The sequence below is a fragment of the Xenopus laevis genome, chromosome 6S, assembly GCF_017654675.1.
Source record: "Xenopus laevis strain J_2021 chromosome 6S, Xenopus_laevis_v10.1, whole genome shotgun sequence".
NCBI lineage: Eukaryota > Metazoa > Chordata > Amphibia > Anura > Pipidae > Xenopus > Xenopus laevis.
The window spans coordinates 82,641,957-82,654,786 of NC_054382.1; the positions used below are offsets into that span (position 1 = coordinate 82,641,957).

A 12,830-nucleotide genomic window follows, 5' to 3' on the forward strand; every position below is an offset into this window, starting at 1 on the left:
AGAAGGTTGCGCTATATTTGTCCCATGTTCCAGTGTGTAGCTCAATCTGGTTATCCAGCTGGTATTGTAGTTAATTTCTGTATATTTCCTTTATTTTTAGAAATCAAAAGTGTTATGTATTTCATGTGCGGCCCCAGAAAATTTTTCTTCTTTGATTGTGGCCCAGGGAAGCCATAAGGTTGGACACCCCTGCTATAGATGTTCTCTGGTCCCTGTCTGTGTTTTAAATGAGGGGTGGGCGTGTCCTAACGGTCCCTGCCAGAAGCACAGTAGGAGGGGGACAGCCAATCACAGCCCTGAAGTAACACAAGCAAAAACAGGCTTCAGTTCCCTATCAGGTCCTGCTAGCTGCTGATTGGTTCCTGCCCTAAAGTGCAATGAGCTGAGTGCTGCCAGCTCCCCAGCACAGCCTGGGAATTCAGGGAGCAGGAAATGGAAGAGAAGGGAGGGACTAGTAGGGTTTTTGCAGAAATATTCAATAAAATAGCCCGAAACAATACTTCTTAACCACAATTCTTCTAGATCTAAATTAGTATAACGCACTGGTACAATCTTATTTTTTACACAGTGTCTTCTTTAAGGTATGAAGGTCCAAATTACGGCCCCGCGAGGGGTAGTTACAGTACGTTACTGACACTTATCAATGTTGAGAGTTCTGTGATATGCAATTTGGATTTATATGGCTATAAATACTTAGACAAATACTTAGAGGCACATATATCATGTGAGTTTTTTTTAACTCCCTTAAATTCGACTGAATTCAAAATTCGATTTGTGGGAATTTATAAAAAATTTGAAAATTTAGACAAATTTTACCAATCTGAAAACTCAAACCAAATTTGATTTGAATTATACAAAACTTGATTCGAGTTTTATCTCTGAATAAACTAAATGTCAGGAAGTCTACAAACATCCCCAAATTGATCCCTGGACCTATCCCATTGACTTAAAGTATACAGTAATTCGGCAGGTTTTAGGTAATGTATAGTCAAATTCGAATTCTTAATGGGCCAGAGTATGATCAATTTTGAAAATCGAATTTGAATTTTTTTAAAAAACTCGAATCGAGTTTGGATGCAGTAATTCCCTATTCGAATTTGACAGTTGTGACCATAAAAAATTTGAGAATTAGAATTTTCATTTCAAATAAATCTGCCCCTTATCGTTTTTGGAATATTGCCTCCAACTCTGATAACATATAATTAATTGTTTTAAATTTACTTTAATCCTGAAAACCAACAGCATAAGTGGGGTGGTGCAAATAAACTGGATTCTTTTGAGGGCTCTGTCCTGGTTTAGGATTTTGGATAGTTATTTCCTAATTCAAGCGCATGCCCATACGCAGTACAGTAGTAGAGTGGTGCACCTTATGCTTGGTTGTAATGACCCATATAAAAAGGACCAAGCACTCAGTGTGAGGTTAGACCATGGGCAGTATCTTGTTGTAAAGCTAGAAATAATATATATACATTGCGAAAGCCAGAAAGCCCTACAAAATGAGTAACAGCAGGGAGGCGGGGAGCATTGCCCCAATGAAAAGCGACCCTCCAGGACCTTGAACTACAGGAAGGCAGATAGAAGAAGTACATGCCTAGGACACAACACTAGGGGCCTAGACGATTTTCAAAAGTGAGGACTATGTTTATATATATATATATATATTCTATGTATACTATGTATACTATGAATGTATTCATGGACAAGGTCAGTGCTGCAGTGCAGAAAAAGAAGGGTTAAATTCCTCCGGACTAACACAATGGAAATCACAAATTGTCATATTTACATACAGTATAGCATAATTGTTTCTGTTCTCATATTTTCTCATATAAATGCTTGCTAAATTAGACAAAAAATACAATACTGACTATTTCTGATTTGAATTTTTGGCAGGGAATCACACCAATTAGTGCAACTGTATTAATATTACCAACATATATAATAACAATTGTAGGTCTTGTATAGTAAAGGTGGCCAAAAAATATTCTACTCTAATCATAGCAACCCATCCCTGCCAGAAAATCTAATTAATGTTAATTTAGCCACCCACTATCTATAAAATGATCACTTCTGTTGAAGTATAGTAGTGTTGTAACTATAATGTGTGCATTAACTGTGATTTCCATAAGAGAGTGGTACTTAGGAAGATATTGCAAATCCAGGTGTCTCTTTGTATACATTTAGGCAACTACAGAAGCTGGTAATCACTTCACTAAGTAATGCATCTAATTGTAGCCCAAAATTTTGTTTTTTGTTTTTCCTTAAATCTATCATACCACAAGAAAACAACAGTATAATAAAAAGAAGTTCATCTCCTGCAGCTGGTGTTTAACATCAGCCCCAGCAGCCACTAACAAATATCAAGGAATGCTGTAAATTGCTGTATATCCCCAAAGCTTGGAAGGATGCAGTTAACTGCCTTTCATAGCTGCACAATATAATACATGGCTGTCAGTGGGGCGAACTGCATGTAAAAGGAGTCCTGGTAATAAGTCACAGTTATGCTAAATTCCCTTGAAAAAATAGTAGCATTTGGCAATTTACAATTCCTTCAAAATGCTTTGAATGCTTCAAATTAAACGCACTCTTCTCCATTGCGACTTTAATTAGCTGCTGGAATATGAGGTTTAAAATGAGCCCTTTATAGCTTCCCAACCTCAGCTGCCAGTGTTGAGGAGGCTAACAATTTGTATTATTTTTCTTTTTCTCATTACTATTTGATAGCTTCAAAGCTGTAAGGCAAATTACCTGATCAACTGGAACTTCCACTTTAGTGTTTTCGTCTTCCTGAACTTCTGATGCCCCCCACATTTCTGATCTGTCTTTACCAGCTTTGAAAATGCCATCATCTGCAAAAATAAGAGAAAAAAAAAATATTTCATAGAAAGCTCAATTCTGGCCCCTGGTGGGAGAATAAAAAATTTCAACATTCAACTGACAATTCAGCAAAATAAATGAATCATATGTGAACGTCTGATATACCAGGATATTTAATCTTTCGTATGACACATGATTTCCAGTAACATTACTCCACACTCTATAATTAGAATGATCGTTTGTGCATTGCTTCAAATATCAAATAGAACACATTTTAACCCAAAGTTCATTACTTCTGGATTTCTTTGAAATATGAATATGAGAATGATTATATAATTATAGGATAATTTATTCAGAAGCAGTTTACAGTAAAATGAGTCATTCACATAAATCTCTCCCCCACAATTAAAGCTTACAATCTAATTTACATACCAACTGCACATTAGCAGCTATATAAGCCTGGCTCAATTTTAACCTACAAGATTGTTTAAAATCTGTAAAGAAACCAAAGCACCTAGAGGAAAACCACACCAATACAACATGCAAAGTCCATACAGATAAAATTATTAAACACAACACATTGAAGATTCTAATGCTAGCCTTGTTGCTATCGGACCTATGACCTTACTAGTACATTTAGGTGGTTATTTATTACGATTTCTAGTCGGACTTTTAAGCGTTTTTTTCAGCGAAAATCTCGATTTTTTTTCCATGATTTATTAAAGGGGAACTATCGCAGAAATTAAAATGTAATATAAGCTCCCATACTGAAGTAAGAAACTTTCTAAATACAATCAATTAAAAATTCTGCATTGTTTCTGAAATAATTAAGTTTATCTTCACTATTCCTCTCTCAGCATCTGCTTCTCTTCATTCTGTCTTCATGCAGCATTTGGGTGTCAGATGAATGATCCAATATATGTTATAGGGGGCTCCCTTTCCTAGCAGATGTATTAGAGCTAATTTAAATAAATGATTTGCACAAACTCTGCATGTAGAGAGACAGATGCGATTTCAGACAGAGAGATTTCTGATGATCTTCTAGGCAAAAGGAGCCCCCCTGTAAGATATATTGGATCATTCATCTGACACCCAACTCCTGAATGAAGTTAAACCTGAGCCGGAACTAGGGGTAGGTAGAGTAGGCATGTGCCTAGGGTGCAAAGATGGGGGGGCACCAGGCACACTCCCTCTCTATTTCCTACCCCTAGTCCGGTTGCTCCTCTCTGCTCTGAAGCCGGCTGTTCCCGACTAAGAGGGAGTGCGGCGGCATCTGTTTGCACACCTTCGCCTTTTCGCCGTATGCAGAGGTGCGGCTGGGCTAGAGGGGCCCGCCGGCCTGACCCAGCACAAGGAGAAACAGATGCTGAGAAAGGTATAGTGAAGATAAACTTGATTATTTCAGAAATGGTACAGAATTTTTAATTGATTGTATTTAGAATGTCTCTTATTTCAGTATTTCGCGATAGTTCCCCTTAAAAGTCCGATTGTGTTAAAAGTCCGATAAAAAAGTAACCCAACTCAAACCTGCTCAGAACATGTAAAAGTCAATGGCAGATGTAACATTAACAATTGGAAGATTTTCCGAGTTGTGGGTTTCTGAAAAATTGATGGCTTTCAGGCGATTTTACGAAAAAAAATTATTTCCACAAAATCCAAAAAAATCCTAGGATTCAGATTTGTTTTACGATTTTATAGTGACTTTTTCTGCACAAGAAAAAATGTTGAACATTTTTTGATAAATAGGGGAAAAGTCCATGCAGATTTGGTCGCAGTCGTTTTCAGAAAATAGTGAGAACTTTTCGGATTTTGATAAATAACCCCCTTATATTATGCCAATTTTTATACAGAATGCTGTAAAACGAGCTGGTCTTCTGGAAGTGACTTTTTGGCCACTACCTGTTGTTGTACAACAACCACCCTGGGAGATTGCAGGTTGTAACTCAGGAACATGGAATGGCTGCAGGTTGGAAATTAATAAGTGCTCTTTAGTGTGATGTCATGAATGATATTTACACTATTTCCTTCTTTTGGTTTCTAAATCACATGCAAGTTGCAGCAAACCTTTTCTCACTGGGGATGGTATCACGTCTGGTGCTCAAATGCATTAATAATTTCATTTGCATCTGATTTGCTTGATGCAAGTGTGTTTCTAATCAGGGCCACTTTAATAACAGGGCAAAAGGGGCATCTGCCCAGGGCTCACTGTTTTTGGGGGGCCACTGACAACTTTATGATTTTCTTTCAAACTTTTTTTATTTATTTTTTTTACATCGCTTGTCATATAAAAGGGCCTGTGCAGGATATTTTTTTTGATAGGCAGGAGTGGAGGAGAGCACAAGAAGATGGATGCCGGAAGCAGAAGTGTGGAGGCAGGGCAGAGATTACTTTGAATTTCCCGCCCCCCCCCAAACTGGTTTGGTTTGGAACGAACATTATTCCTGACTGCAGATTAGGTTAGGCTGACAGATGGTAAATGCTCCTGGGGCATCCCTCCCCATGAAGGATCAGGACACTCTGTCAGAGAGAATGCTGGTAAGAATAACTGCTCCAGCTTTATTACTCTTTACTTGGTGGGGTTTTTTACACTGTCTCACTTCCCTTATCTTCTTGCAGTTTCACCTCCCCTTCTCTAATAATTATTAACTATTTGAGCTTTAACTCCTTGATTAGTCTTTCAAAATTTTAACAGCTGAGGTGTACATGGAATTGCCATCCTACTGTGAATTCTGGGGGTATTTATACATTGATTTGCCCCTGTGCCATCCCATACCTCCCAACTGTCCTGGTTTTAGACAGTCCCTCTTTTGACAGCTCAACCAGCAGTCCCACGTTTGTACTAGAAAGTCCCGCTTTTCTCTGAACTGAACAGCCAGAAAGAGAAACAAAGTTTCTAACTTAATTGGCTCTTGACAGAGAGCCCAGAACAGCCACAATAGAAGATAAGATACATTTTTAACAATTCAAATGTATCTAGATAAGCAAATAAGTAATTGTAACAATATAAGATAACAGGTCCCTTGGGAAAAGTTACTTACAGCTTAAAGGGCAATTCACCTGCATTAGCAAAACTGTAATAACTGGAAAAACCAGAGAAATATGTTCAAACTTTTGTAACTTTTTGTTAATTTTGTAAAATGAAAATAGTAATTAGGGCATGTAGCGTGGCAATTTTTTTTTACCATGCCCATTTGTATGGCCACGGTAAAAACAAAATTGCCAGGCTACACGCGCCAACTTTTTGTCCCTCTTTTTATTTCCAAAATGTTGGGAAGTATGCCATCCTAATGTGAATTCTGGGGGTATCTATACATGGAAGTGCCCCTGTGAATTCTGGGGGTATTTATACATTGAATTGCCCCTGTGACATCCTACTGTGAATTCTGGGGGCATTTATAACTGGAATTGCCCTATGCCATCCTACTGTGAATTCTGTGGGTATTATACATGGAATTGCCCCTGTGCCATCCTACTGTGATTTCTGGGGGTATTTATACATGGAATTGCCCCAGTGTCATCTTACTGCGAATTCTGGGGGATGTATACATGAAATTGCCCCTGTGCCATCCTACTGTAAATTCTGGGGGTATTTATTTATACATAGAATTGTCCCTGTGCCATCCTACTATGAATTGTGGGGGTATTTATACATAGAATTGTCCCAGTGTCATCCTACTGTGAATTCTGGTGGGATTTATACATGAAATTGCCCCTGTGCCATCCTACTGTGAATTCTGGGAGTATTTATACATGAAATTTCCCCTGTGCCATCCTGCTATGAGTTTTGGGGTATTTATACATGAAATTGCCCCTATGCCATCCTGCTATGATTTCAGGGGTATTTATACATGGAACTGCTACTGTGTTCATCCTTCAGTTTTTATAGTTTTTAATTTATTTGCCTTTTCTTCTGACCTGGCTTTCAAATGGGGGTCACAGAGTAGTTCCCAGGCAGCCCATAAACTATTGTGCTATGGGCTGTATTGTTAAGAGACTAAAGTTTGTTGTTATTGGTATTTATTACTAATCTTCTATTTATCTTCTATTTATCTTATTTTATATTTAAACATCAAATACAGAGAAAAGTAAATAAGAACTGTCAATTATGAAGAAAGACTCTGACCAAGATGTACTAAACGGACCATAAAACAAACATTCTGATGCCTTTTCAGAGAACACAAGTACATACTGTACCATTAGAAAAAAAAAGGTACTAACTTATGGTGTGTGAGCTGTGAAGTTGTGCGATTCTTTGCGAGGCAACTGTACTCACATTAAATTGTTTGAAAAAAAGAGTTGATGTGTTTTTAGAATATGAGAAAATATAAGACTTCGTAATATAATACAATGCATTGCTGAACTATAAAGGATTTTTTTTTTCTTCTGAGGTAAGGTGAGAGTTTTTTCCCTTCTTTTGGATCAGTTAAATGTTAGGTAGGATTTACAAGCAAAGCTTGAAAAAATTATAATGGTGTAAAATTAAAACAGTATACCAGGTTGAGGCTTTTTTTTTTTTAAAAACAGGTTAGCAGGTAAGGGGGTCCCAACAACTTGGCACCCCCACAATAATTTTACCTTTCTTTCTCCTTTAAAGGAGAACTAAACCTCCTTGTAATAAAAGCCGCCATTAACTTCTTCCATCACCCCTCTCCACACTGTGTCTTAGTTAAAAAGAAGCACCCTGATAAAAACCCTGACCAACTGCAGAGCAGCACAGCAGAGTTTCCGGGCGTCATCTTCTGGACGTTCGCGTTCTTTCAGGTCTCTTCGCTGCCAGTGTCGGACTGGGTCGGCGGGACTCCGGGAAAAAATCTGGTGGGCTCCAGCCCACATGGGCCCTCGCCGACCCAGCCCCCCTTCCCCAATTCCCTCCCTGATCTGCCAGCCCCCAAAAAACAGTTTGCATCGCACACCAACGTTCTCACATGCGCACGGGGAGGGCCTGGAGGCAAGGCCTTCCTTCCTGCATGATTTTCATGCTCCTTAAACATAGTGCATGTGCGCGCCTGTGCAGAAGCGCACACGCTCATCAGAGCAGTGGCACATCAGGGGGGGGTGCGCTGCGTTGGGAGGGCAATGCGAGCTCTGCAGCAATGGGGGCCGGGGGTCTGGAGGTGGGCCCTGGACAGCAGCCCCAGTGGGCCCCCCAGTCTGACCCCTGTTCGCCGCCACAAAGCCTATGGGAGCATGCAGAGTTGGGCCTAGCCAGGAATCAGCTACACCTGTGCATGCCTGTGCATGGCATTCAGACCCAAAATAACGCAAATGGCAAAAGATGGTGTCTTGGAACTCCGCTGTGCTGCTCTGCAGTTTAAGATCAGGGGTTTTTTTCAGTGGCTTCCTTTTAACTAAAGCACAGTGTGGAGAGAGAGAGGGGAGAGGGCCGATGGCAGAAGTATTAAACAAAGCATACCTTGCCCCAGTATGATAAAATTTGAGCTTCCCATATTACAATAATACAAAGTGCAGTACACTTCCATGAGCATGCAGGAACAAATTCCAATACTGAATAAAGAGGAAATTAATTAATACTAAACTTTACTGTGTTCAGCACTTGTCTCTGGCCCAATGGGCTCATACCAACAGGAATTACATAAACCAATGTACACATGCAGTGGAATAAAATATAGAGCAACACAAGGCAACTGAATTAGATGAGAAAGCATTCATGATTACATACCACCATAGATCTCTATTACCTATTTATCATCAGTTAACAACATAAACTTTAGGGTGCATCTATAAACCATGAAATATTTTTTCCCTTGCAAGTGGCTGAAGAACAACTTTATTAAAGGGGACATTAACGTAGACCCAGACAGAAGTACAAATGCACTAAAGGGCAAAAATCCAAGCCTAATTTAAAGAGTACTTCTGTTCAAGATCTCACTGTGTAGAGCAGTGTCAATGGACACAATAAGGTACAGGCCCCCAGCTGTGGTCTGCACCTGCTTAAACAATACACAAATCAAGGGACAGGCATACAGTAGGTGTATGAATATAGAGCTACATGGCAGTGTGACTGGCCCACCGGGATATCAGGAAAACTCCCGGTGGGCTAAGGTGTCTGTGGGCCCTTTTGCTTCTAAATATTTGGCCAATTTCATGGTCATTCCCTATTCCTTTATGAGAAAAAAAATGAGTAGTAATGGAACAATATAGTAAGTAGATACTGTATAAAAGACTGGGAGCATAAAGAGGTTGAGTGAGAAAAGGAGGAATAATACTGCTACATAGTATGGGGAAAGTGCACAAAACATGGCCGACTGCATCTGTTTTTTGTACTTTGTACCCTGCCCTGCAGGTAGTAAATGGTCCTTAAATGTCAAACAATCTCTGTGTCTTAAATTTCAAGTTTCCCTTTAAATAGACAAAATATTAAAATACAATTTGCTGTTACACAGCTGTGTATAAGCCTATAACATGTCACCTGTTGAAATCATAATTAGTTTTACAATTTCTAAATTACTACATTTCAAGCTCATTTTCTTTATCTATAAAATCCTGTATGCTAATATTGTTATAATGTCCTAAATCTCAATTTCAATTTATTTATACTATACAAATAAAATCTTTACTCTACTGTGGAATTAAGATATTCAAAGTCAATTAGAACATCAGTTTAGCTATATAGGCAACTGGCTTGCAGGTTTCTTTCTCTATTACCATCTATCTCCTCCTGGAATTGTAAAATCTTTATTACACACAGCTGTGAGCTCATAGTTATATTTTTAAGAGTGTATACTGTTGTATTAGAACTACCTTTACTGCTACTTTGGTTTAGACATGTGTATGCATAGCCCATAATTGATAAGATCATGTAGGCATCACTGGCAAGAACCTTCTACAGTTGTGGTTCCCAAACTGTGGGGATAGCCCTCTGGAGCAGTGGCTAGGGCTCAGCCGGTGGGACAACTATTGTAAGATTTGGATGGCTGATAAAGATAATATGATGATGTTACACAGAGTATCATAGAATTAATCAGGCCACATTTTCCTTGTTGCTATCAAAGTTACCTCTTCCCTGGGGTGGTTGAATGCACATTGCGTATGACACGACCAGTAAGTGGATAGAAATGGAGGCTGAACCAGCCATTATACTGAATTACAGACCCTTTGTTTCATCAGGGAATTTTCACCCAGGCGTACGATCATTACTTGTTAACGTTACCCCTTTCACCAGAGTTTCCATTGCCAACATAGACCTGGCGAATGCATAAGATGAAGCTACATCCTCCTCAATCTTATGTCAGTGACATCATATCCTGTATGCCAAAAAGTTATAAAAACGAGGGAAAAAAAACGCTGGTGTTTTTTCATATTTTAAAGTGGGATTGTATTTAAAAGTTGTAACTGTAAAAAAATGTTGTTTTAACATTTTTTAACCATTCGAGACGCATGCCACATGCATTGCCTTTATTTTGCTTCCTTGAACATTTTTAATAATAAGTGTCCACTTCAAGCAATTACCCCATCACTAATAAAGACATATATATATATATATATATATATATATATATATATATATATATATATGACCTATATGTACCCTCCCTAATCAAATTGAACGTTAGCGAAAGTTCGCAATGAAAGGCTTGCACTGATGAATTTACACTTGTGAAACTTTGCCAGCGTTCGACTGCCGAGACGCAATTTCGCATTTTAGTAAATTAGCATAGTGGTAGCGAATTAGAGCCTGATGAAGTGGCGCAAAGTGTGGCGAAGCCTTCCCATGCGAAAATTCGCCGTTTAGTGAATTTGCCCCAAAGGGTCAAGATACATACAGTAGATAGATCTATTAAAAGTCATGTTAGACAAGGCATGTACAGTCTTGACTGACTCTAAATCATTTAGGTGTATGCATACAGATAACATTTGCAAGATTAAGCAATATGTTGATGGCCTGTTTAAGGGACTTGTATATCTGGCTACTTGCGAATGTGGCCCCCTAACATCAGAAGGGGAAAATTTGATGGGAGATTATCCAAGAGGGAACTGTTTTGGATCTATTATGTAAAAACCATTGAGACTTGTTGTGGCATGGACAGAGAATGAGAAATGTCTTGTTATTGGACATTTTCCAAATTTAGTTTGCTAATAAAAGCTTTATTTTAACATGTGCAGCACAGAGAGATTCTGCTGGAGCCGGTTAGTGCTGCCTGACAGGCATGTTGTTTTCTATTTGGATATTACAAATCATAGACAGATCTGCAATTATGCCGTTATTTAGCCCTAAAGGATTCTGCATGGCATCTTCCTCTGGTAGCAATGAATGTTCAAAACAGCATAAAACTTCCACACAACAAGAACGTAAATGACTATTCATTTTTAAAATACTATTCACTCTATCTGGAAGATTCATGAGAAGTTAATGCAGAGATTATGATGCTGTAATAACAGAGATACCAGCTACTTGGAAAATTAAAAGCTTTAATATGATATTGTAAAGGAGATTGAAAGTTAGACTTAATAGCATGGCCATAATACTATGGGAAACACATTTAAAGTATTTCTTATACAGTAACAATATTTACGGACAATTCCATTTACTAACCATCATGAAAAATGTATGGTTTTCAAATAATTTGAGATTTTAGTGAAAAAACCATAAAAGCCTTCCATGCCAAACTTCACCAAGTAAATGTTGACGAGGTGCTGTAGAAGTCAGTGGGAGAAGTGCTGATCCTATTGGACCATTTTTAAATCAATAAGAATGTTTTTGGTTTTCCGATTATTTTTTGCTGCAAATTTTTTAAAAACTCAAATTTTTTAAAAAAACTCAAATTTTTAAAGCTTTTTGTTGTATTCAGATTTTTTTTTTTGGATCATTCAGAGCTTCCTATCATTTGTACTTTTTATAATCAGAACTTTTTAGCGGGTTACTTATTAAAGTCTGTTTTTTCCTGGTCAGAGTTTTAAAGGGGAAAACGCCTTCAAATTTTTTTGAAGTCTTTTCCCACACCAGATTTTCAAATACTGTAAAAATGTGGACGGGAATTTAATCGAAGTGGTTTTAAGAAAATACAGTGAAACCTCAATTTTAAGTACCCTGATTTTAAGTTTTCCCACATTTTACATTTTTTATTTGTGGTCGAATTTGACATTCAACCTTTCATAAATGTGACTCTTAATGTTGTATTTCAAAGTAAAACTGACTCCTGTGCTTATATCTTTTCAGTACTTGAGCAAAATGTTACACATTTCCCTGATTTTACATTTTCCTGGACTTTACATAATTTTTTCTTGGTCCCCTGAAAAACATAAAATGAGGGTTCTACTGTAGCGAGACATTTTTAATTTTTGCAAGTAACCTCCTTAATAAATTTAGAGTTTGTGAGTTTAGTCTGGCTTCAAAAACATCAAAAACCACTAAAATCCGACCTTTAATAACTAAGCTTCCACCTCTAATTTAATCTAATTTTAAAATATAAATGATCATTTTAATGTAAATAAATTATTATTAAGTTGCAGGGAAATCATACTAAATGGAATTAAGCAGTTTATGGAAATAGCATGCAGATGAAATTAAGATATGCTTTAACTCATCCTACTTGTCTGACCACCAGAGTTAAGAAGATAGTGTAAACAAAGGGATAGGTATTAGTGTTTATTGCAGTATATTCACGAACAACAATATTTTTAAATGTAGTGCGGACTTGGGTTCTTTCCTCCTCACTACCGTTTTGGTTTTTTTGTAGAACTGGACAGGGAGGTAGGATCTCCCTCCTCCACTTTTTGTGTTTTACAGGTGGTCTTATAGATCATGTTTAATCTTAATTGGCTATGGTAAATGTCCTACCTCCTGGTCTGGGCGGGGCAATACTATCCATCTGTACTGACATGTTAGGACTAGAAGAAATGGAAGTTACAACAAGTAGCTAAGTGAAATTCTCATTCAAAACAATTTTCCAGGTACATACCTGGTGAAACCCCAATTAAAGCTGTTTTACTGCAAGTCAATAAACAGATAAACATAATTAAAAATGAAAAGCTACTATACATAAGGGGAATGTGTT

General features: G+C 37.8%; 1 protein-coding gene across 3 annotated transcripts in view; it reads right to left on the reverse strand.

The window, feature by feature from the left end:
* Positions 1–12,830, reverse strand: part of dcdc2.S (doublecortin domain containing 2 S homeolog) — an 84,768-nt gene that overhangs the window by 9,832 nt on the left and 62,106 nt on the right. For all 3 annotated transcript variants that reach the window (XM_018269521.2, XM_018269520.2, XM_041567761.1), the window contains exon 9: positions 2,746–2,846. In XM_018269521.2, coding sequence (XP_018125010.1) covers positions 2,746–2,846 — 101 coding nt within the window. The remainder of the gene's footprint in view (positions 1–2,745; positions 2,847–12,830) is intronic.